This window comes from Siniperca chuatsi, linkage group LG20 (genome assembly GCF_020085105.1).
Source record: "Siniperca chuatsi isolate FFG_IHB_CAS linkage group LG20, ASM2008510v1, whole genome shotgun sequence".
NCBI lineage: Eukaryota > Metazoa > Chordata > Actinopteri > Centrarchiformes > Sinipercidae > Siniperca > Siniperca chuatsi.
In genome coordinates, this window is record NC_058061.1 from 26,571,153 (window position 1) to 26,597,656 (window position 26,504).

At 39.5% G+C, this 26,504-nt stretch overlaps 1 protein-coding gene across 1 annotated transcript in view; it reads left to right on the forward strand.

The window, feature by feature from the left end:
• Window positions 1-18,205, forward strand: part of ryr2a (ryanodine receptor 2a (cardiac)) — a 275,757-nt gene extending 257,552 nt beyond the window's left edge. The window contains 15 exon segments of the mRNA XM_044179528.1: window positions 2,959-3,029; window positions 4,111-4,252; window positions 4,587-4,673; window positions 6,016-6,285; window positions 6,531-6,661; window positions 7,274-7,316; window positions 8,496-8,629; window positions 10,606-10,666; window positions 11,403-11,549; window positions 11,892-12,026; window positions 14,059-14,215; window positions 14,680-14,744; window positions 15,035-15,135; window positions 16,140-16,191; window positions 16,803-18,205. Coding sequence (XP_044035463.1) covers window positions 2,959-3,029; window positions 4,111-4,252; window positions 4,587-4,673; window positions 6,016-6,285; window positions 6,531-6,661; window positions 7,274-7,316; window positions 8,496-8,629; window positions 10,606-10,666; window positions 11,403-11,549; window positions 11,892-12,026; window positions 14,059-14,215; window positions 14,680-14,744; window positions 15,035-15,135; window positions 16,140-16,191; window positions 16,803-16,898 — 1,692 coding nt within the window. The 3' untranslated portion in view covers window positions 16,899-18,205.
• The last annotated feature ends 8,299 nt before the right edge of the window (window positions 18,206-26,504 follow it).

Consider the following 26,504-nt stretch of genomic DNA (forward strand, 5'->3'; position numbering starts at 1 on the left):
TCCCCCTTGAGGGCAATCCAGGCTGACCTGAAGGTGAAGATCAGGGAGACCAAGGAGAAGTACAGGAGGAAGCTGGAGTGGAAACTCCAGCAGAACAACGTTAGAGGTCTGGAGCAGCATGAAGAGCATCACTGGCTTCAGACTGACTGGCAGCAGAGGAGTTGAAGGCAGCTTGGACAGGGCCAACGAACTTAATCTTTTCCTCAACAGATTCGACACACCGGCTCCTGCTCATCCCCCTTCTAACTCAGCTGCTGTTGGCCCTCAGACTCCTCTGAGTCCACTGCTCCCTCCTCCTCCATCTTCCTGGGAGAGTCCTACTCCCCCCTCAACTGGTTCTCAGGCTAACGGCCCTCTCCAGACCGACGACTCCCCCCCTCCTCTGCCTGTAACCTCTGCTGTGTGCCTGACTGTTGATCAAGCGAGAGGACAACTGATGAAACACCACTCAAACAAGGCTGCAGCCCGGATGGCATGTGCCCCCCCAGCTATGTGGAGTCCTTCACCATATCTTCAACCTGAGCCTAAGTCTTCAAAGGGTCCCTGTTCTGTGGAAGATATCTTGCCTTGTTCCTGTGCCAAAGACGTCGCGTCCCAGTGGCTCCAAGGACTACAGACCGGTGGCACTGACCTCCCACATAATGAAGACCCTGGAGAGAGGTGCTGGAAAAGCTGTGGCCAATGGTCAGACCCCTCCTGGACCCCTTTCAGTTTGCCTACCAGCCCCGGCTGGGAGTTGAGGACGCCAACACGGTGAGGATCATGTTTTTTGACTTCTCCAGTGCTTTCAACCATCCGGCCAGCCCTACTGGGTGAGAAGCTGGCAGCGATGCAGGTGGATGCCCCCCTTGTGTCCTGGATTGTTGACTACCTGACTGGCAGACCACAGCATGTGCGTCTGCAGCACTGTGTGTCGGACAGCGTGGTCAGCAACACTGGGGCCTGTCAGGGGACTGTCCTCTCTCCCTTCCTCTTCACCATCTACACCACAGACTTCAGCTACCACAGAGTCCTGCCACCTTCAGAAGTTTTCTGATGACTCTGCTGTGGTGGGATGTATCAGTGGTGGTGATGAGACTGAGTACAGGGCTGTACTCATGTGGGTAACTTTGTCTCATGGTGTGAGCAGAACCATCTACAGCTCAATGCGACAAAGTGAAAGGTGATGGTTTTAGATCTACGAAGGGCCCAGGCACCAGTGACCCTGGTTTCCATCCAGGGGGTCAGTGTGGACATTGTACAGGATTACAAGTACCTGGGAGTACACATGGACAATAAACTGGACTGGGCTAAGAACACTAAAGAACTCCTGTAAAGAACTCTTTACAGGAAGGGCTAGAACCGCCTCTATTTTCTGAGGAAGCTAAGATCCTTCAACATCTGCCGGACAATGCTGAGGATGTTTTATGAGTCTGTGGTGGCCAGTGCTATCCTGTATGCTGTTGCATGCTGGGGCAGCAGGTTGATGGTAGTGGATGCTAACAGGCTCAACAAACCGTAAGGCCAGTGACATTGGGGGTGGAGCTGGACTCTCTGTCGGTGGTGTCTGAACTGCTGGCCAAACTACACACCATCTTGGACAGTGTCTCCCACCCATGTGCTGGTTAAACAAAGGAGTACCTTCAGTGAAAGACTCAAAGAAGGAGGCACAATGCAATTGGACAATTAACATTGGATCATTAACATCACTGCAATGCTTGAAATATTCAATATATATACAATATTCTCTGTTTAATACTCCTGTGCAATATACTCTGTTTTTAGTTCAATAGTCCCTGTTTATTGATATTTATTAATAATTTTACTGCTGTGCAATATCCACCATCTAATAAGATGGTTAATCTGCTACACTTAACTTGACAGTACTCATTATTGCACTATTACTTATAGTATTACCGTACTATACTGATCAACCTGTAAATTCATTTTTGTACTTAATTTATCTTAGCTGTATAGTGTATTATATTTTGATTTGCACATCTCTTATTTCTTACTAGAAATAATTGTCTCATTGCGGACTTATTTATTATTATTTCTATTTCTATTCTATTAGTACTTCTATTCCTGTGTGCATTGACGTGATAGTGAGCAGCTGAATCGAAAGAGTTTCCCCTCGGGGATCAATAAAGTATTTCGGATTCTGATTCTGAAGATTGGGGTAATTTTATACTGGGAAGTTGAACTTTTTTGGCTGCATGCGCCACTGAGCAGCTTTCATAGGAATGAACGGAGCCCCGCCTCCAACGCTGTATCCAGTTCTCTTTATACATCCATGGTTAGCATGCTGACATTTGCTAATTAGCAGTAAACACAGCAGCAGTAAAGTACAGCTGAGGCTGATGGGAATGTTATTAGTTTTGCAGGTATTTGGTCATAAACGAAAACATGAATGGTTGTACCAAATATCATGGCAGTCCATCCAATAGTTGTTGTCAATGTCAGTCTGATGGTCGGTCCACCTCTTTGGTCCAAATAGTCATGACTAAATCAGCAACAATCAAATTAAAAGTTTTGAAAAAAACATCCTTAGGTATTATATAATAAGAGTTTAATAGTCAAAAACTCAGGTAATCTGCTTCTTTAGGACTGTGTGGGTGGGTTGGATCAGATTTGACTAAGTAATAAAACAACCCACCAACTCTTCAGATTCGGATTCAAATGTTGCTAAATCTTGAATGGTGCATAGAAGTATGTGTCATCATGTTTTTCCAACTTCCAAGTCCTGCCCACTTCTGCCCAGTGAGAAGAGCACAGAGAAAAAGAAATACAGAAATCTCCCATATCAAGTCATCAAAACTTTGGCAGAAAATTGGGTTTTCATGTAAGATCCCATCAGTTGTAAGAAGAAGCTGATTGAGAAAATAGGTTTTCAGGGCCTTTAAGCCATGCTGCTAGCATGGCTAAAATACACTCCACCCACAAATTGGTTTGTTTGTCTAATAGTGTTTTCTGTTTCAGTCGAAGAGCTCTTCCTCAGAGGAGAAGGAAGCAACAGCAGAGACAGAATGTGACCCTGAGAAAACATCAGAGTATGTACATATTTTAGTTATGTAATCTGATTGCTACAATGGGTATTGTAATTATGAGGGCAGACAAAAATACACTATGTGTGGACAGTGGAGATGTTAAAGTACAGTACAGTTGGGACACAGCTATGATATGCCATTAAACCACAGTTACAGAAGGGTTACAACCTGACACCACTACTTATCGAATTGTTTATTAGAGGGGAAGAATCTAACAGATGTGGCGAGAACCAACATACAGTCACAGTGCAGAGTATTTTGACAAACATTTCTTAACTCAGGATTCACTTAATAACTAAGCTTTCAACCACATTTCACGGTCTTCCTCAACAGACAACAGAGTTATTTCTTTTGACAGAAGTTGCATACTTAGGCCACATGAGATGCAGTTGAAAGTTCCAGAAAAAGATAGTAAGTGGACCTTGGGTTAAGAATTTGTCAAAAGCAAATATGTTTGGACAAAATTATTAGACATTTGTACATGATGAGTACTTGTACTTACAACCAAGACCAACATTTGCAACAGTTTATCGTGTTTGTTTAGTGATTTATTAAGAGGAAACATGATGATCAGTGGGAATATGTTAAAAAATGTAGTGACGTAAAAAATGTACACACATGTACACAATTTAGCTTTGGTTTAAATGGTAAATTAACTGTACTTGTATAGCACGTTTCTAGTCTTCCGACCACTCATGTCACACTACATGTCATATTCACCCCATTCACACACATACACTGATGTGTTGCCAACTGCTCGTCACACACACCAAGCCTTTGGGAGCAATTTGGGGTTCAGTATCTTGCCCAAAGACACTTCGACATGTGGGCTGTTGTAATGGTTTAGAGACCATTATTTTAAAAATCATTACTTGGTGTGTAAATCTATATAGGGGGTTTCACAGAAATGGCAATTCTTTTAATTAGCAGCTTGGAGTTATAACATACTTTGTAGTGTGTAACAACGGCCAGTCTATTCACTTAGCCCTCCAAAATCTAAAAGCACAGTGAAATAAGTGAAGCCACAGTGAAGCAGTATTGTATTGTTAGCTGTCTGTAAGTGTGAATTGTTTTGTGATTTCAGGGGTTCACATGTAGAGAAACAACTGAAGAATGAGAAAATGAAGCCAAAAGTGAGAAGGCATCACACCTCAAAGTCTGATGAACCAGATCTGCAGGAGTCTGCCTTCTTGAAGAAGATCATAGCCTACCAGAGGAAACTACTGGTACAGGGAACTGGGAACTTTTCTGTCCTTTTGCTTCAACAGTGCTGGTCAACTCTCTCTGTCAACTCAGTATTTTCCAGTCCAACTGAAAACATAGTCACACAGTTTCAGTAACTGCTGGTTACATGCAGTGGACAGTAAAAGTGAGGAGGAGAGCTCTGATATTAATGCAATGATGGAAATGAAAGCTAGCAACCATCACTGAAAATTTGGGTGATGTTTTCATGTGATGAAGTGAGTGATTATGTAAACAGCACAATTTTGAAGCAGTTGATTTATTTCTAAGAGATTGCTTGTAAGTCCATCATTAGTACCTCTTTCTGTCTCCCTGCAGAACTACTTTGCCAGGAACTTCTACAATATGAGGATGCTGGCGCTGTTTGTTGCCTTTGCAATCAACTTCATCCTCCTATTCTATAAGGTAATGGTATACATGGGATGTTGTTATTAGTTACTAGTGCTTTTGGTAAGAAATGGAATCATTCATTCTTCACAGACCTTCTTTCCTTGTACCACGTGGCGAAAGAGAAGTAATACCACAATTTGACCGGCAAGCACTACAGCAAAATATTGCAAGGGGCTGTGTTAGTGTGTTGATACAGGCTAAGCTAGAAGATGAAATGTAATGATGGTTTGTTGTCCTTTGAGGTGTGAATGTACAACTCTAGAAACTCTTATCAGTGCAGCATTATTTTTCTCCTCTATCTCAATGCCTGCGACTTGAACAGGGAAATTAGCCCAATGCTATAAAGTACATGCTAAAAGGTATTCTACCTGATATGGACATATCATATGGCCCTAATGCAAAGATTGCAAATTAATAAGAGGGACAAGAAAATATTATGATGAAAATCTTTCTATTAACATTGGGTCAAATGACAACATGTAATGTGAAAGGTGTTGCTCACAGTGATGGACCCACAGATAACTATCACCAAGCTCTGCAGTCCCCCTCAGCTCTACAGAGCTTGTTCTGGTTTAATGGCCCCTAACTTTACTGTTTTCAGTGAAAACACTTTAAAAACCCACTGTACACTATCTTTGCAGCACCAAACAGCAGACAGACACAGTTAGAGACCAGCTGGTGAACATAGTGGAGCATTTAGCAACTAAAGAGCCAGGTATTTCCCTCCGGAGCTGCTGGAGACCAAACACAGAGCTCAAAGGAGTGAGTACTGGATTCTTTGGGTGACCACGTGGATTGTGATGTTGCTCTGGATGTGTAGACATCATTATTATAAGATAATATATCACTGTTGTGTTTACAGCTTGCCCTGTTGCCTCCAAGTGGCACACTTCACAAATATGGGTTATGACACAATTATAACTGTGCACATTAATGCATCGCAAGGAACTTTGCTGTATTAAATACACCACAAAATAGTTTTTAAAAGTAACAGTAAAAGTCATCTTCTGGACAAAGTGTCAACAAAAGAGAACTTAATTTATGTGTTGTAGCACTATTTTATTGGATAACTTTCCATTATTCAGGTGTTCATCTTATTGGGTCCACTCCCTGTATAAGGTTTGGGGGAATGAAGCCCTCTCTGTCAATCCAATCTATACAAACCTTAAACATTCTAAGCTTTACAAGGGTAATATATTTTATTGGCGAAAGTATAGGATAGCACATATTGCTTGTATTATATCTTGCCCATGAATTTGTTATCACTTACATCACCAGGGTGACTGTCATGTTGTTTTATTCTTACAGACCTAGCTTGATTTCTACATTTGAAGGACTAATAAATTGTCCCTACCAGGTTTCTACATCCTCATCTGTGGTGGAGGAAAGGGAAGTTGTGTACACCAGCAGCCAACCAGACAGCAGTGTTCAGTGGGATCCACTAGGAGGAGATGCAATGGAGACAAAGGAGGAGGTGATGGATGAGGCCGGGGAGCCCCTGAGGCCTGTAACAGTCCGTTTTGTCCTGGAGGAGAGCAGCGGATACATGGAGCCTATGTTACGGATTCTGGCCATCCTGCACACTGTCATCTCCTTCTTCTGCATCATCGGATACTACTGTCTGAAGGCACGATACAGACTATTGATATACACTGTAGCTGAAGTATTAATCAAAAATATTGGAATCTGTATCTGGTATTTGTCATAAAAAACTGTCAATCCTAAGAAATCATTTGTTCTTACAGTCCATCATTTAATCTTAATTTTTATAGCATTTGCCATTTTTCTGATATTTTCAAATATTTCCAATTCAAGGATTTGAATTTTCTCAAATGTTCCTATATTGTGTGTGTGTGTGTGTGTGTGATGTAGGTGCCACTGGTGATCTTTAAGCGTGAGAAGGAGGTGGCCAGGAAGCTGGAATTTGATGGCCTGTACATCACAGAACAACCATCTGAGGATGATATCAAAGGACAGTGGGACAGACTGGTAATCAACACACAGTGAGTAGACTCTGTGTGTGTAAGAGTGTATATATACTGTGTACGAGCTTGTAGTTTTTGTTACATCCATTAAAAAGACAAGTGCCAATGACCGGGAGATGTGTGAAGCACAAGGAAGAACATGAGATGTAGTTTGAGAAAAACGACTGTATTTAACAGAGGCGCAAGGGTTGTGCAACCCAAGAGTCGATTCCTGGTAGAGGCACCTCGTGCATTCTAATGAACAAAACTGCCCTAGCGACTCTTACTGGTTGGACGGGGCACCTGCGTAGGATAGCGTGAACGTCTCACATGTTATGACCTTTCAGTGAAGCTGAAAGTGAAGCTCATTACTGGCAGGTGAAAAGTGGCTGACCATGAATCATGGAGGTAGCATTTGTCTGTTTACAGACCTCCACAACAGTAGAGTCAGCGTTGAAAAGGACAGCAGTGCAGAGGGACATTACAATTACTCCTGCCATTACCATGTCATTACAAATTCTGAGAAAACAAACCCTAAAAGAAAGGTTTTATCTTGTTGTTTCTTGTTGCAGTTCTTTACAGCTACATTTTTATAACAATACACCTTTACAGATGGTGTGACTCATGTGCCTTTTGTCCTCTGATTTTCAGATCTTTCCCCAACAACTACTGGGATAAGTTTGTGAAGAGGAAGGTAGGTGTCACCACTAAGAGTCCTCCTAAATGGCACTACAAGTTCCAAGCTAAGAGTTTCCTCTTAAGAGCTTTTCACAAAGCTGCAAAGAGCAACTTTTAATAATGAACTGAGAAGAGTTGACCCTGTTGTTATGGATGACATCATGTTTCATGAGTAAACTTTCCTCAGTATGTCCACAGTGATTGGAGTTTGACAAGTGACCGGTCTGTGACAGTGAATGTGAAATATTCATCAATACACAGGATCACGACGAACAAATTCAATTAAATTAGATAGATAGATTTTTCCAGCTGACAAAACAAATCGTTTGTCCGACTAGGTTGGAAATCAAAAGATTTTTGGGGGGTGAAAAGCTGGCATTCATAAAAATGGTTTAATGTTTAAAAAAATGGGGATAATGGCACACATTTTCAGACAGTCTCTCCTGGAAGACATTCACTGAGAGAAGTTCAGACCCTGACTCCTTTCTCACCTCCGCACAGATGGCCAATCATGGCGAGAAGTGGCTGTCTGACTGAATGTCAGTTGGTTTCGGAAAGTTACAGAAATGGTCGGATACAGACCCCCCTAATCTCTAAGCAAGGGACAAGGTTTTGGTATCGGAAGCGTTCTGGTTTCTGTTTGTAGTCCGAGTAGTATTGACCGATCACGTTTGAGCGGGCTTTGGTTGCATGCAGGTAAACAGTCCGTGTGGAGAGCAAAAGAGGCGGAACGCATTGGCCGAAATGCAATCTCGGAACCCATCCTGATCAGCTCTGCAGTGAACCCATAAATCTCTCCTCTTCGGTGAATTGACTCTCAGTGACTATTGCAGGTTAAAAAGTACCGTCATGACAATCCAGGCAGCTCTAATACATCTGTATAGACAGTTCAGGAGACTTTCAGATATTGTAGTGAACATCAGAGCCACATTTCTCCTATATTTTTGAGAGTGTTAAAGTGAAGATAAATCAGACTAAACCTCCTGTTAACTGAGCCTGTAGCTCTCAGGGGCTCTAGTAAATTGCAGAGACCGCCATACATTGAGTCAAAATGTGTGACTGATAGCAAGGAGCATGGCATCTTGGTATCTGTCCCTGCATAGCTGAATTTAATAAAAAAAAATACAAATTTGGAGAATCTATTTGAGATGTTCCACTGGAAAGTGTTTTTTTAAGAAGTCCTGCTCTTCCTCAGGTGATGGATAAATATGGAGAATTCTACGGTCACGACCGCATCAGTGAGCTGCTGGGAATGGACAAGGCTGCTCTGGACTTCAGCGATGCTCACAAAAAGAGAAAGCCCAGGAGAGACAGCTCACTGGCTGCTGTGTGAGTATTCTCTGTGAGTGTGTGTGTGTGGAGACAAATATTTATTAATAGTAACCTGCACACTAAGAGCTTGATTTTAATTAATGAGCCAATAATCCAATTAACATCCAGATTTTTTCTCAGTCATCCAGTTACTTTTAGTTTCTGTGCACATGGAGCTTTATTTACTGCATTTTGGTGTGGCAATAATGTATCTTCATGCATTAAACAACTGATTTAATCTAAGTAATGCTTCTGTTAAGGCATAAAAACATGGAAGGTTCAAATTTACAACTTTGACTGATTTACTACGCAAGGTGTACACTACATTTTACACCAAAGAGTAGCATGCACAGTCATGTTAACAATGGCCACAGCATTCCATGGTGGCCTGACCAGAGTTGTCTTACAGTATAGTGAACAGGACAGACTCCAGTCAAAGGACATCCATATCTGTATATTTTAAAACGATTTCTTTGATATGACAAAAAAAGAGGCAGGGTTTTTTTATGCTGTTCCCATACAGCATAGCAACTATTAAACTTCCCTGATTTGCATCTAAACACATGACAATTCTAAATTGTTGGCTGTACTTGAAAGAAGAAAGAAGGAATGAATGAACTGAATCAACATTTACTTCATAACAGGGAATAGCTTCCAGCTGTGCTGGTCACAGATCAGTCCAAGGGATCTAATAATTCAATTCAATTCAATTTTATTTATATAGCGCCAATTCATATCAGAAGTTATCTCATTGCACTTTTCCCATAGAGCAGGTCTAGACTGAACACTTTATAATATTAATTACAGAGACCCAACAAATCCCACCATGAGCAAGCATTTGGCAACAGTGGCAAGGAAAAACTTCCTTTAAGAGGCAGAAACCTTGGACAAAACCAGACTCAATGGTGGGTGGCCATCAGAGAGAGAGAGAGAGAGAGAGAGACAGACAGACAGACAGACAGACAGACAGACAGACAGACAGACAGAGCAGATTTATGTCTATGACCCTATCAGTGTGAACTAATCTTGTTCATGCTTCAGTTTGGAACTCACTTCCATGAACTTCAGCCACGAGAGAGAGAGAGACGTTTTGGGGGTGGGGTAGAGGGAGGCACAATGCAAATACCATACTAGAATTATTATTATTTTTAAACAGTAGAATAGTAATTGTAGTATTATTATTAATAAATTAATAATAATAGGAATGACAGCTATAGGAAAAATAATGTCAGTATTAGTAACAGAGCCAATAACAACTGTAGTAGCAGTTGTCGAGCAGGAACACGGGAGCAGCAGGTGGCCCGCAACCACAGATCCAGTCTCTGCAACTCTGGAGGCAGAAATACCTGCTGAACAGACAGAAGGAGAGAGGAGAGAAACGAGAAAGCACAGAACTACGGGAGAGAGAAGATGTCGAGTTAGTAACATACAGTAATGGTAATAATGTGAAAGCAACAATAGTTATCATCCACCCCCTATTGATACAAGGTTCTCTTCCAGAACTCCCATGCATTCGCTAAGTAAGTTGCCAATTTAAAGGTCTCTTTTTCAAACAACCATTTCAGATTATGTGAGTCATTCATATACAGCAACTCTCTTGAATCCTTTGTCATTAAATAAAAGTTCATGAACAAAGGGCTGTAAAAACAAAACAATACTCATTTTCTATTTCTCCCAGATCAAACACTGGACATATTCGATTTTCTTCTTCCAAATCAGCGCACCCCCCTGTTACAATATGAGGAGGCAGAATACCAACCCTAATTTGAGAACAGATAGACCTGTTTTTCTTTGATTCTTATGAATAATGCTCAACAGGCTGATCTGTACACACTTGGAATGGAAGTTAATGGAATCAGGTTTTACTAGCAGGATGTATATTCAACCTGAAAGGAAGGTCTGCTTCAGAGGCTGAACTTCGGGGGAAAAGTCCTCTGGCCATATTGTATCACACATGATCATCCTCTGTGAGCCTCTTCTCCTTCTGTTATCAGACTGAACTCCATTGATGTCAAGTACCAGATCTGGAAGCTGGGAGTTGTATTCACAGACAATGTAAGTATGTAGAAACACAAAATCATTCACCAGCCATGTCTGGCCCCAACATGTGGATTCACTGCAGAATTTCCAGTTCACAAATAACTGGGTTTCCAAACGTAATGTCTTTTTTTAGTTAAGGATTTAAATATTATCATGATGTCCACAGTAATTCCAGAGGTTTATATGAATGAAAATTAAGTTATTCATAACTCAAAATAAAGGTATTACTACTAATACATTAATGTATGCAGGCTTTGATTTCCTGCCATAGTACAACTAATCCTGTAAGCATACTGTTTGTGGATGATAATAAAATCTAAAACTTAATTTGCCATCCTTGCAGACATTTTCTGATTTCTGATTCAAATTAACCACACTATCACTACACTACACTATATTCTTCAACTTTACTATAGTTACCTTACACTGACTTATTGAATATGGTTGGAGCTGTTACTAATGTGGTCTCTAACAGATATGGGAATATTTTGGAAATGACGTATTTCCTGTGCATGAACAACAACAAATAATTAAAATCCAAAAATCTTGAAACTGTTCTGTATTATTTAAAAACAATAATTTTACACTTGCACAAAGAACTGGAAATTCTTATTTTAAGAAAAAATATTTTATAACCCATGTAAATGTCGCCACAAACTGAACATTGATATCTACAGTTGTCCATATACAGTATATCTGTAATAGCCACTACCATGATTAACCTCTTCTCTCTCTCTTTCCTTCCCTGCAGTCCTTCCTGTATTTGGCCTGGTATATGACCATGTCCATCCTGGGTCATTATAACAACTTCTTCTTTGCTGCCCATCTACTTGACATCGCCATGGGTTTCAAGACACTGCGTACCATTTTGTCCTCAGTCACACACAATGGCAAACAGGTAAACAACTACATACTCAGCTACAGTATTGTCAGTATAATTACAGCTGCACACATATTTCAGGACTTGCATGCTCAAGCACCTACCTGCAACTACTGTATGTAAAACATAGCAATATAGAAATAATATATTCCAAGTGTACAGATAGACAGATCAACCATTATACACATACCATACAATACTATTACCGACCATCTCACTAAACTCTCTCTAAAGTATACAAAAATGCTGACTCTTATTTTTCCACTGTCCACAGTTATGGATGTTGTATTGGTCATGTTTTCTCTGTATCCAGACTCTTTTGTGCATCAAAGCAGCCTTGTCTTTTCTCCTGTCTTCCAGCTGGTGTTAACAGTTGGCCTGTTAGCAGTGGTGGTGTACCTCTACACAGTAGTGGCCTTCAACTTCTTCAGGAAGTTCTACAACAAGGGTGAAGATGGAGAACTGCCAGACATGAAGTGTGACGACATGTTGACAGTGAGTATAAGAAGTGTATTGCCTTTAGGTGCTGTAGTGCAGTACCTGATGTAACATGTAAGAGATAGAAAATGAATGAGCTTGAAATGAATAATATATGGATGGAAGGTGGGTTAGTGGATGCTGTGTTTCAGCAAGTAGCAGTTAGATGTATAGACCTGGGCAACAGTTCAGTTATGTGAATGTGTAGGTGGCACTAGTGTGAGCCAGTAGTGTTTGAGATAAAGCACTGTGATGTGGACCAAAATCTATACTGGGAGCTGAGGCTAATCATTTCTGGTTACTTTTCAAGGAAATAATCTGCAGCTGAAATCTGCACATTATTTTCTTTTGATCATCTGCATGGTTGAGTGTTGTTAAATGTAAAGACCATGGTTCGACTTGTTGCCCTTATATCTGCTGTTCAGTCTCATTGCTCTGGACAGTGGTTCACTGCTGTTCTGGCTGATAATGTCAGGCTAAAGCCTGTCTCATTGAAAGTAGGAAATATCCTGTGGAGGAACCAGCACCATTTATGGACAGAAAGTTATGAGTCAGAGCTTTTAGTCTAACAGTGTTCACCCTCAGGCTCTGTCTGCGGTCCAGCTGAGCTGCTGTAAGATTATGCTTTTGTCAGTTTCTCTTGTAGGCATCTGTTAGCTTTTTAGGAATAGCAACAGTGTGCGTGACATTAAGAAAGATGAATTTCATGCTACCAACCTGGGGTGTTTATCATGATGCAAGTTCAACTGGCTCTCTTTGGGTACAGTATCTGGCTTCATGAAGCCTAACAATGATGATTCTGGATAATGGGATCTGGAACGGAAAATGGAAACAGGAAACCAATTTCATGATACACAACGTTTGTAATGCAGGTTAGCTTAACAGGTATAATCAGGTAGGTCAAATATGTAGGAATAGCTTGTCAGTGATGGAGGGAGGAAACAGGTAAAGACAGAGTGAATTACAGCTGTGATCAGGCTGTTCCCTGCTGCCAAGCCATCTGAAAGAAATACTATATAAGGGCTCTATGGTGTCTGTTTTCTGGGGGTGGGAGGGGGCCTTCTGTCACCCGGAAATTTCAGGACACACACCCTCTAATCCCCTATAGTCAGCCACCCATAGCATTCCATAAAGCTCTTCTGTTTCCTATTAAGGAGCTGGGTGGCAGCCCTGCCTGGTCTACAGGAAGGTGACAGGGGCTTAGACAGCTGAAGGGCCACTGCCCCGAGCAGGTTTTTGCTCTTTCCTCTCCTCCCTTTATGTGAATAAATCCCTTACAATAACACTGACAGCAGGATGAGAGGATCTGAGCTGATCCCTCCTTTTCTGTTCACTTGTTCCTCTCTTTGCCTTCATCTTTCTCTCTCTGTATTGGGGTTTTCCCATCTTCTTCCCTCTCTCTCCCTTTGCTCAGTTCTTCTATATGCAAAGTATGTCTGTTTATCTTTTTAAGACATTGTCACTTTCTTATTCTCTTTCCAGTTTTCCTACTAACACTGACTCATTCTCTTTCTTTGAACTTGATTTTAAAATTGTTATCGTTTTTTTGTACTTTGTTGCTTAATTTATGATGGTCATACTAAGTTCTTTGTGGAAACACACACAGAACAGAGTACTGTACTAAGTCCATTCATACCACTTTGGTTCAGGTATATTCCAGCGTGATTTATTATTTTGGGCCTTTTGACATCATGAGCTTCTTCAATACTTGCATTGTTAAAAGGCTGCATCCTGTTTTCCTTTTTCTTAAATACATAAAAAAAATGTCTAAATACATAATTATCTTCTTCTCTTAATTAGTTCTTTAAACAGTCACATTTGTTCCTTCCCCTGACCTGCATTTTTTAAATATTACTGTAATTTAGTGCAAAATAACAAAAAAGGTTTACATTTACATTTTATTGCAATATTTCAGTGAAGTTGCTGTAAATTCAGTCAATGTGAGTTGCAATAATCACAAGTGGTCCCCATTTCAAATCCAGCACGTAAAATTTCTTCTCTCTCTGTCTTTCTTTCTCCCCCCTTCTTCCTGTGTCTCTCGCCCTCCCAGTGCTATATGTTCCACATGTATGTAGGTGTGAGAGCGGGTGGAGGGATCGGTGACCAGATTGAGGACCCAGCGGGTGACGAGTATGAGATCTATCGCATCATCTTTGACATCACCTTCTTCTTCTTTGTCATTGTAATCCTCCTGGCCATCATCCAGGGTGAGATATCCAACACACACACACACACACACACACTCTAATTATACTAATTATATTAATTACGCCTGTGTTTCTTTCTGCTCGGACATGTTTTGGGCCTGTATTATGTTTTTGTTTTTTTTTTCTCTTTCGAGGTTTACAACCTGAAGTTAACATGGGTCAAATATGATATTATTTGCTTCAAAATTGCATTATTTTAAGGTTGCATTTAATATTCTGCCTTTGTTTCACATAAACCCAAATACAACTGTGTTTGTTGTTATAGTAATATGAAGACTGTAAGGCACCTTTTTGAATAGCAAAACAGACTCTTATAGACCCAGTACTATCGAAGGTCCATTGGATAAAACAAAAGACTGGTGGTTTTCAGGTGGTTGTGGTCCAGTTAGTAACCTCAAACCATGTTGACTTGAACATCAAAAGATTGTTTAATCTCCACACTGTCTGTGGTCTGGAAATTCTAGGGTTGATCATTGATGCTTTTGGAGAGCTGAGGGACCAGCAGGAACAAGTGAAAGAAGACATGGAGGTGAAAGGAAACACACGCACACACATTCTTTAGCACAATGTATTATATAGCACATAAATGATAGGTATAATTCAACAACGTATGGAAATACACACTGCAAGATTTTGTTGCAGCACCCCCCACCTCCAATCTGCAAACTACCTGTCACATTCTCATGTGGACATTTACATGTTCATACAATTGCATGACATCCAGATGCAAGCTGCAATTTAACACCCAATAGGGTTCACAAGCAAAGACTCGCAGGCAAATGTTTTTATCACTTAAACACTTTCATGTTTCTCTTCCAGACCAAATGTTTTATCTGTGGAATAGGCAATGACTACTTTGACACAGTGCCACATGGCTTTGAAACGCACACACTACAGGAGCACAACTTAGCCAACTACCTGTGAGTATATTTGTGCATGTTTGTATGTGTGTACTTGTTACTCTAACATAGTTCCAACCAGTGTTTTATAATTAGGACCTGGATTCTTCAAAATTAGGAACAGGTACAGGGCAGCCATTTCACCATCACCATTATAGAGATAATGTCTGCCTTATGCAGTACAGCTGATTGGAAGACTCAACAAGTGCTGGGCTCTCATTGGTCTTCACTTCTGATTTATGGACTGTGAGTTTTTTGAGCGGTGAGACACAATCATTTAAAAACTAGCATGGCTGTTTGAGGTTCCTTGTACTTAGTGAATCCAGGGTTCTGGGAGCTGACCCCCACATGACCTAATGCCACTCAGCTACATGTCCTGCACTAGCACGACATGTGGCTTGGCTTTTGGTGTGCTCATGTTTATGCTGCAGTTATGTCAGAAACTTTGTCAATGCATGGATAATTTGCAAACACAGTCTATATCCAACATGATGGTGGAAACATTTCTCAGCTGTATGATTTTGGAGATGTCTTAAACCTTCCTATGAGACAGACCGACTAAAACTAATGAACAGGTCTGGCTGACATTTGTCAGAGGCAGTCAAGAAGACCTCTCAAAACACAGAAGTCAATGAGAATTTTGTCACATATTCACTTGTCTTCATTTAAGAAATATGATTCAAAGTCAAAAAAGGGATGCTTTCTGGTTTAGTTCTGCTTAATTTGCTTTAGGATTACCATTTGAGCTTAGTATAAAATGTAGTATTAGGATCAGTTTTATGGTGATTATCCACCACAAATCGATATATTGTGTAATTCTTGTTTTGCCTGAATTATGGCAGAAGACTCAGCTACCACCAGCTTCAGAGCTGTGAACTCTGTGTTGATAGTACAACTACTCAGAAGTAGTAAGGATTAGATTTTATTTTACATTAGGCACTATTAGTATGTGTTGTGCATGTGGGTGTATGTGTGATAATATTGTCAGTGGATATGTTTTTCTAATATGTGCGTGTGTGTTTCAGATTCTTTGTGATGTATCTCATCAACAAAGATGAAACAGAGCACACAGGCCAGGTAAACCAGCTAATTTCCCTCTGTAGTAAATATAGATATATACATAAATATACATTACTGCTATACTGTAATGTGGTTAGTACAGCTCAGCTTCAAACTTTCCTCCAGTATCTATGGCTGCCTGCATTGTTAAAGTCTCAGTATGCTTTAAACAAAGTGCTTGTTGGATCCTCTAACAGCATCTGAAACCCCTGTCCAATGGTGGAATGGGAGGAGGGCTGTGTAATAATATATGTAACTTTCCAAACAGACAATCTGACACGCACCGACAGACAGCACCCACTTTGAGCAGTGATTGGCCCGGTGTGTGGAGGTGTGAAAGTGGGCTACTTCATCACTTTTTGTATTTACAACTGAGTGTATCACATAAATGTCTTTGAGGGACTCTGCTCTGTTATCCCCATTTGCATGATTCCTCGCATCTCGCGATGACGTGGTCATACGACATAGTTTGTTTGAAGCATACTAAGGCCTTTAGTGGCTCAGTGTTTGAAGCTTACACTGCTGTTACTAACCTCAGTAGCTGACAATGTAGATGAGTCAAATAGACCCTAAATATGTCATATGGAATGTTAGCCCTTCCTACCTCCTCCCATCTCTCTGTCTTAAAGGAGTCTTACGTATGGAAGATGTACCAGGAGCGTTGCTGGGAGTTTTTCCCTGCTGGTGACTGTTTCCGGAAACAGTATGAGGATCAGCTCAACTGATCTGTTCTTGGAGCAACAGACTCTTCTTTCATACTGTAACCTGTTCAAGGTCCTCTACAGCTATCTTCCCTCTTCTTATCCCTCAAACCTTCTAACTGCTCTCTAAGGAGTCCCTGCTCTACCGGACGATGGGTTCTACATTCGGCTCCACTTCCCAGTCCAGGAGGAACTATATCTCCAGCCTCCTCTACAGACCCCACCCTAAGCCTTCCTCCCAGCTCTTCCTCATTCAGACAGTCAACTCGCCAGCTCTGCCCCAACTTCCAGCACACTTTGTTTGGAATGCTTCTGAGACTTTGTACATTGAAAATATCAGATTATATGCTGTACAATATGTGACTGGTGGCACGTCAAGGTTTTTGGCTCAGATGATGGCTTCTTTGCCTCATCTTATTCTGCATTCACAGTAACAAGCAAAAAATACAAAGGAAGAATGGAGCAAGGGAAAAAGGAAGGACCCAAAGATGGACAGAGGAGGAGAGTGGAGAGAGAATGAAGTGAAAGAGAGAATTCCTCCTGAAAGACTTTCAAGACAACGATCGATACACAAAGAGCAGAGATTAGTATGATGAAGTTTACGACTTTTCATGTGTACAATGCACGTTGCATGTAGGTATAGGGGGTGGACACAAGAAAAGAAACACCTCTACAACCCTGCTGTAATCCAACACAACAGCTCTGCAATAAATCTGACCTTTGAGAAGCTTATATGTCATTTTTCGTTGAGACTATCATAGAGGTGATGGTTTGATTAAGCTCCAAGAAAACTTTTTTAGGCTTTTCAGTTTATGGTACATTCCAAGTGGGACGATATATGGTGCCTCAACATAATAATCTAATCCAACACACCACCAAACTACAGTCTCCAGAGCTACCACAGAGTTGAATCAACACCTCTGTGACGCTGTCAACAAAAACCGAACATCCGGATCTTCACCAATAGGGCCGTTGTACTGGATTGAATTAAAGTGTAGTTTACAGATGTTAGTATTGTGTCCACACCCTGTACATGCCAACACTGTGTGTGAAGGGCTCCTTAACTAAGTGTTCACATTGACATTCACATACATGATCAACAGTCCATTTTGTTCCAGCTGAGTGACCTGGAAACTCAGCCAAAGTATGGATGGCAACAAGTCATAATCCTCCATCAGCTTGCAAGTTATCTACATCTTTTTTTTTGAAAGCCTACAGAAATAAATAAATGTCCCCAAAACTATTCTTGCAACATGGTTGAATCCATAATTGACATATTTGGTAACTATTTAATTTAATTTATTAAATAATAATAATATATTTGATCTTTGGTCCCAGTAGCAGCATGGCCTTGGGATAAAGATGTCTGTCTGTCTGTCTGTCTGTCCAACACTCTGGTCCAGATCAATACATGTGGACTACTGAACTACTGGTCAGACTGCCATGAAATTTACTGAGCACATTCATGCTCCCTTTCTGACCTAACGTCACCATCCAGACAAACTTTACATTTTTAGCCGCACTACTGGTCAAGGCTCTAAGAATAGCTAAATAGTCAGCATGTTAGTTCTGTCCAGCAGTATTGTGGTGTGAAACATCACAATATTTGTCACTAGTGGGGCTTTAGACTGTCTCTTTTCAATTAATGCTGCTTAATTAGGGCTTGCTCGGTACATTTGTTAATCATGTTTTATGAAAAGCAATACCAAAGCAGCAAAAAAGTGATTCATCTGTTTGAAACTTTATAGCTGCAGACAAAGTTAGTGCGTGCATGTTAGCTACGATAAATAATCAGCCAGACTGGAGCTACCCATCAGTTTCTTGCAGTGGGAATGCACAGCAAGGGCAGGCTGAAGACATATGATCAATGTATGGATGAAGAGGGAAGGGACACAGGAGGATACAGTGCCTTACTACGCCAGCAGTAAGCTATGCAAGCTGGCGGTGGAGCGAGGAACGTCAGAGAGCTTCACATAAATACAATGTAGTGACTGATGATAACACCTAGAGCTGGGTGACTGGGTAGTTACGAAAGACAGAAATACAGTGGTGTGCAAAAGTGTTTGCCCCCTTCCTGATTTCTTATTTTTTTGCATGCTTGTCACACTTGTTTCAGATCCTCAAACAAATTTAAATATTAGTCAAAGATAACACAAGTAAACACAAAATGCAGTTTTTAAATGAAGGTTGTTATTATTAAGGGAAAACAAAATCCAAACCTACATGGCCCTGTGTGAAATAGTGATTGCCCCCTAAACCTAATAAGTGGTTGGGCTACCCTTAGCAGCAACAACTGCAAACAAGCATTTGTGATAACTTGCAATGAGTCTTTTACAACGCTGTGGAGGAATTTTGGCCCACTCATCTTTGCAGAATTTTTGTAATTCAACCACATTGGAGGGTTTTTGAGCATGAACTGCCTATTTAAGGTCATGCCACAGCATCTCAATAGGATTCAGGTCAGGACATTGACTAGGCCACTCCAAAGTCTTCATTTTGTTCTTCTTCTTCGTCTGTCAGTCTCACTAGAATGCTGTATCAAATTCACACCTGAATCCATATAAGGTTCAGCTATTATGCAACAGATGTTGAATAAACATTCGCAAACAGTTTGCTTAACTTATCTCCACTAGGCCACTCCAAAGTCTTCATTTTGTTCTTCAGCCATTCAGAGACTCCACAACAACATCCAAAGAACTGCAGGCCTCACTTGCCTCAGTTAAGGTCAGTGTTCATGACTCCACTATAAGAAAGAGACTGGCCAAAAATGGCCTGCATGGCAGAGTTCCAAGACGCAAACCACTGCTGAGCAAAAAGAACATTAAGGCTTGTCTCATTTTTGCCAGAAAACATCTTGATGATCCCCAAGACTTTTGGAAAAATACTCTGTGGACTGACGAGACAAGTTGAACTTTTTGGAAGGTGTGTGTCCCATTACATCTGGTGTAAAAGTAACACCGCATTTCAGAAAAAGAACATCAAACCAATAGTAAAATATGGTGGTAGTAGTGTGATGGTCTGGGGCAGTTTTGCTGCTTCAGGACCTGGAAGACTTGCTGTGATATATGGAACCATGAATTCTGCTGTCTCCCAAAAACTCCTGAAGGAGAATGTCCGGCCATCTGTTGGCAAGGCCACCTCTGAATGGCTGAAGAAGAACAAAATGAAGACTTTGGAGTGGCCTAGTCAAAGTCCTGACCTGAATCCTATTGAGATGCTGTGGCATGACATTAAAAAGGCAGTTCATGCACGAAAACCATCCAATGTGGCTGAATTACAACAATTCTGCAAAGATGAGTGGGCCAAAATTCCTCCACAGCACTGTAAATGACTCATTGCAAGTTATCGCAAATGCTTGTTTGCAGTTGTTGCTGCTAAGGGTGGCCTAACCAGTTATTAGGTTTAGGGGGCAATCACTATTTCACACAGGTTTGGATTTTGTTTTCCCTTAAATATAACAACCTTCATTTAAAAACTGCATTTTGTGTTTACTTGTGTTATCTTTGACTAATATTTAAATTTGTTTGATGATCTGAAACATTTAAGTGTGACAAACATGCAAAAGAAAATAAGAAATCAGGAAGGGGGCAAACACTTTTGCACACCACTGTATGCCATGCGTGAGCACTATAGGAAAGTAGAAAGAGAGACAGTAGAAGGACGGACAGAGAAATGTCCTGAGTACTTTGTTATTGGAAATATAAAATGACTGGAATGTCTCATTGGTTCGTAAGCAGTTTTGGTGCAGAGTAGAAATATCCACATTTCCAAAATTTTGCACTTGCTTGTGCAGTGCACATAAGGGGTATTACAATTTTAAAAATGTACAATTCGATATGATTTAATCAATTCTACAGTACTGTCACATGATCTTTAAGTTGTCTTGTAGAGTTCTGGGAAGCAAATGAGGTCACACTTCATTTTGACTGATTGTGGATGTTCAACAGCAGGTGTGAGTGGAGAGAGAGAACCTCCACGCTCCTCATATTGACTGTAGTCTCGTGCCACTTGTCAAGCACAGATGGCTTCTTCCTTTTAACAATTCAGTTCTTTGGGGTGGCTCTATATTCACTCAATTGCCAGTGGTGGTGGTGGTAGTAGGGGGGGGGGTTAAATTTTTAGGTCCACCTAGGTAAAACTAATGCAGTCTAATACAACAGTCCTGCAGTAAATCCTACCTTCTTGAAGGTTGTAATGTTTTTTGTTGAAGAGAGGTGTTGATCCAACGTTATGGTCATTTTGGAGGGTGCAGTTTGTGCTGCTATTGAACTGTATTGTGTTTCTAATATTCAATCCACCCTCAATGACATTTATTGCAGGGTTGTTGTATTAGACTGAATTAGTTTTAGGTAAGTGCACCTAATAAACTGGCACCTGAGTGAGTTGTTTAGTCTCCTGCAGAACAAGTTACTGTACGTCTGTGTGCTGGCTGTCCCACCAGCATAAACGGTTTTCCTGACATTTAACAGTACTCATCATTTATGTTGCTGCCATACCACCAACTTTACAGATGGATTCCCCTTGTTAGCTTAGCTTTGTTTTAGTACACAATCTGCTGCAGGGACATATACTGTATACATTAAATCGTGTGCAATATAGGAATCAACATTGAGAGACAAAAATCCGTCATCCATGTCAATATGTTGGACTGTATGCTCATTTTTTTCTATTTTGTATTTTAATTGTTACACCCCTCACTGCAAAGCTGGAAAAATAGTGGAAGAAAAGAGCAAACCTTCCATAGAGTAGGATTTGGGTCAGAATGCACAGACAAGAGCAGAATGAATGGTAATATCAGAAACAAAATAATATATTTAAAGCATAATTATTATTGCAGTATTGTTTATTTTCTCTTTTTTCACGGATTCATTTCTCAGTGATAGAAGTGTGTGTTGATTGAATGAATGCTCAGAGCTGGCAAATGTTCAATAAACAATATTGTGGAAACATTTTCAAATAAGGATTGTTTATCCGATTGATTTTTTTTTTTTGGTGATGATCTTATGCAATACAGCAAACAGAGTTACTCTTTTTGTATAGACATTCTCCAAAAAAATGCCATTGCATGTTTATTATGCGGGTTTAATGAACAGAAGACACTAATTCTGTGTCACCCATAAATTGTTTAAGATGAATTAAGATTTCTGTAATATTGTATTTAAGTCTTGTGGGCTTCATTGTAACTCTTCAAGTCATTTGCCACAACTGCATCCCTTTTGGAAAAAAAAGTGGTTCCTGCTTTTCTCTCACTTAACCAGCTCTGTTTTAATATACTATGAGTCAAAGGTTCAAAGTATCATTTGGTTTTAAGCTTAAGCAATAGCCTTTCAGGGAGTGTCTGGGAGGTGACTGACCGATATAAAACTGCACACAAAGGCAAATCAAATAAAAGCTTGCTTAACTTTGTCTCAGATTTAAAAAGGCAAGTCATTTATTTTGTATTTATTTATTTTATTTACTTACTAAATAATGCTAAGGAAATAAAACTAAGGTTGTTCTGTTAAACTAGTTCACCACTTAATCTTAAAGGTGCAAGGTGTATTGGCTCTTTGCACAAAACCACCATTATTATATACATGCAGCTTTGGCTGAACATTGCCAGTCACTCACAGTAGTGATGACTTAGGATCATGTTTCTTAGACCAGTAAGCTATGAAGACCCAAAGTGTTTAATATAAAACAAGTAAATAAGACATTATAAAATAGTTATTCATATGAATAAATACAGACAAATCACATAACCATGAAATTGTGGAATAATCAAGTACATTTTTAAAACCCAGCTCACTATTATGAAGTGTTATTTAATCCAGGGTCAGAGCCAGTTTTGTTATTGGCTGTCCACTCATTCAGACCGAAGCAACAGCCAATCACATAACTGGCTCTGCTCTGTTTTTCTTGACTGACCAAGACTTTGTGTTGAAAAGTGGAATTATGAAATAAAACAGGCTTCAGTAAGGACATTTTGAAATAAAAACTAGTGGGATACAATAAATAATTTAATATTCATAATAAAGAGCTGTGTTAAATTATTTCACAATTTCAAGGTTATACATTTTGTCTGTATGTATTTGTATTTATTTTATTTGTACGTGACATTGTGTCCAAAGTGCTATACATCAAATTCAAATTATAGAATTTGTTTAAAAACACATCTAGGGGTTAAGAAGATGTTGCTATTTGCTATTGTTGTAGTTTTGTTCATGTTGCCACTAGAGGCTGCTAAAGAGCCATCTTTACTGATTGCACCTTTAATGTTGAGTGAGGATGCATGAGCGGTTTACATTTAGCACTGATCGTACAAGTATGATAACACAGTGGATGTTACAGTTGCAACCAACCAGTGTGTGTTATGTATATTGCAGTGCGCTCATTATACCATGCTGATGTCATGCTTATTTTTAAGGGTTTTTTGTTTGTTTTTTTAATTGCAATGCCACATCAGACTGAATAATGTCATTACTAAGTGGTATTTTTCTCATGCAAAAAAAAAAAAATATATATATATTTTCCATATTTACCACAGAGGGGCATATTTAGCTTGCCACACAGTAGTGCATCATGTAGACTTTTTGAGTAGGCTATTGCTACTTCTGAGAGATAAATGTGTAAAGAAGGACTGAGTCTATGAGTAATGAATGGATTTGCATGATTTTTAAAATAAAACTTTATTAATTAACTTGTGAAAAAGAGCATATTCTTAATTCAACAATTTTGAAGTGTATTCTTGTTTTGTGGTAAGTTGTCATTTAGAACATACTGGCAAATCTCAACAAATAATAAAAGCTTTATAAAGCTAGGATCTATTGCAGGGCTGTTGCCTTGGATTGCATGATGTTTAGGGCTCATTATTTTAAGCTTTTATTTAAAAAATGAAGTGGAAAATTATCTGTTTATTTTGAATATTAGAAATGTTTTAAAGGTGGTTAAAATCACTACTATAAAATTGTAGTATGTTAAAATTGGATTCAAATTGTGGTTAAATGCTAATGAAAAGCATTTTAAAAATGTGTATTTTTCAGTGTAAATCGTTAAAGCTTCTATTTGTATCTGTCAAATTAACTACAATATCTGTATTATTATAGTCTACTTCGTGCCAGAAGTGCATGGGGTCTGTGCTGGAAACTGTTAGAAATCATCTAGACTGACAAATTTTCTGTGTTAAATTGTTACTGCTATATATACACACACACTCCACAGAATATACACAGTTCAGTTAGTACACAGTTCAAATACCAATATTTGAACTGTGTACTTTAATCAATCAAATAGCAAAGAATGATCTGTGTTTGAACCATATGTCCAAAATAAGACAAAAAAGGATACATTTAAACTGAGTCCAAATAAAGGCTGTGTAACTGTTAATGGTCCAGGTGGAAATGAATAATATAAATAGAACTGAGGGGGTGAGAAAATACAAGTTCTTTTCTTTATAAACTCAAGGTAGTGTGTATACTGAGAGATAATATAGATTATATTGTAATTGATTAAACATTAGAGGTCATGAGGCCCTACAATAACATCCAAAAGGACCACGTTCAACATCTTACAATTATTTGTTTGCATCGTTAAGACCAACCCTCTCTCATACCCAGGTTTTCAAATACCGAGCGTCTGTATGAGATGCTCCGGGCTTTCAATTAACGCCAGTGCAATATTAGACACTCAGAGGAACTGCTCCGGCTGTCCATTCACTCCAGTATTAACCTGACCGTGGCGCTATAAGACGCTGTGAGCTTCAGTCCCATTGGAGAACTGAGGACCCGCTGCCCAGAATTATTTTCCTCACTGTTAATTCCCATGTTAAGGTTCTCTTTCAATGATATCTTCAACATTTCTCAAAACTAAAAGACCAAAGTGTTCTTGAGAATTCAACACTATGACAGGTTAATGTTATGGTCATTAGTTTAGATAATTTCTCCTTCGATTCTGAGAAATAAAGTTTGTCAGTTTTGGATAGTGGAAGGCTAGACTACATTACCTATGATCCTTAGCCACATAGTTTTTTTACATAGGTGTTTTGACATGAAATGCTCCCTGATCCCTGTGTCAATCGGTGACGTTGTGCGGAAGCTGTAAACTTTGACTCCTGTTTTGGCTAAAATATCTTAAATAAGCATTTTTACTTAACATAGATTATTTAGATCCAGTGGCTGTACTAGATATTTGATATATTTAGTAGATATATCTTTTTACGACCATATTTACAACCCTACTTTTCAAACCAGAAGAACTACCAACCCAAGACTCTACGTTTCTAGAAGACTTGCTAAAATATCTGAAATACACCAAGATCTTTACTTTTTTTTTAAATGCACACATACCGTGTGTATATTACAATATGCAATTATCCATGACATATATCTGCATAAACGACAGCTGTATATAGTGTTTATAGCTTTTATTTTCTATTCTGTATTTCTATTTTATTTTATGTGTATCTTTTATCTTATTTGACGGCAGCCCCAGTTGACTATGCTCATATGATATCAGAGCTCTCTATAACAGTTGGTCCCACGTCTGTAGCCTCTTTTGTTGCTGAATTATAAGCCTTCAAACATGCACCAAAGTCAAGGTTCAAAGGTCAGTATCTCAAAGCAGGAGCCATGAAGAATCTTCATACTGACATTCACTACTGCTCAAAAGTTTGGAGTCGCCTACCACAAAAGCTTGATACAGTCAGATAGCTGAGAGGAATACTCAATATTTTTGAATGGTCTTTTATGCTTTTATATTGTAGAAAGACCTCTTTACAAAGAGATGTTATTTTGTTGAAGGGTTTGCAAATAAAGTAATGTTTTGTACATGAGAACAAAACGCTGTACAATGTTCAAACGGACTGACAACTGAAAGGGCAGAAAATGACAAAGATAAGAAAGAAACTGGAAGCTGAGCATTCAAATCTGTGCAGATTTAAGTTTCAGTGTCAAGTGAACAATAATGCTTCTAACAAGCTGGATTTAACAGACGTGTTGCTTTACCAAAGCTATTTTTAAACTTCAATAGAAATAGAAGGTTAGTCCAGGGTTAACCCTAATATCAGCTGAACATACTAAACCTATTCAATCTAACCGCCGAGGAGACTGCAGAGCGCCCAAAGACAAACAGGTCCCCAAAATATTTAGAGCCCAGTTGCACCGTTGTGGTTCAGTAATATTCTCAGGTCACTTATGCTTTAGTATAGTGCATAGTATTCTCCCCTGTCATGCAACACTATGGGGACATAATTTAATTATTCTAAAACTCTTTCAAATGTAAGTAATACATTTGTTGTATAATTATACGTATTTTTTATCTATGTTGAAATAGCCATTATTGAAGGAAAGAAGAAAATCAATTTAACAGGTGACTCCAAAATTTTGAATGGTAGTGTATGTTACTCTCCAGTTTGAGACCTTTCCAACAATGTATCTGGCTTAGCTCCCATATATAAAATTATGCTTTTTGTTTGTTTTTTCTCTCTTAGTGGAACTTGGGACCAAAATGAGTCACCTTGAGAGATTATTGTACAATTCTGATGACAATCTAGGGCATTACTACAGGCTTGGAGGAAGGCCTGAAGTGTTTGGGTTATGGCTGAAAAGACCAACTCATTCACAGGTCATCAAATACTGAGGCATGCATAGGCTT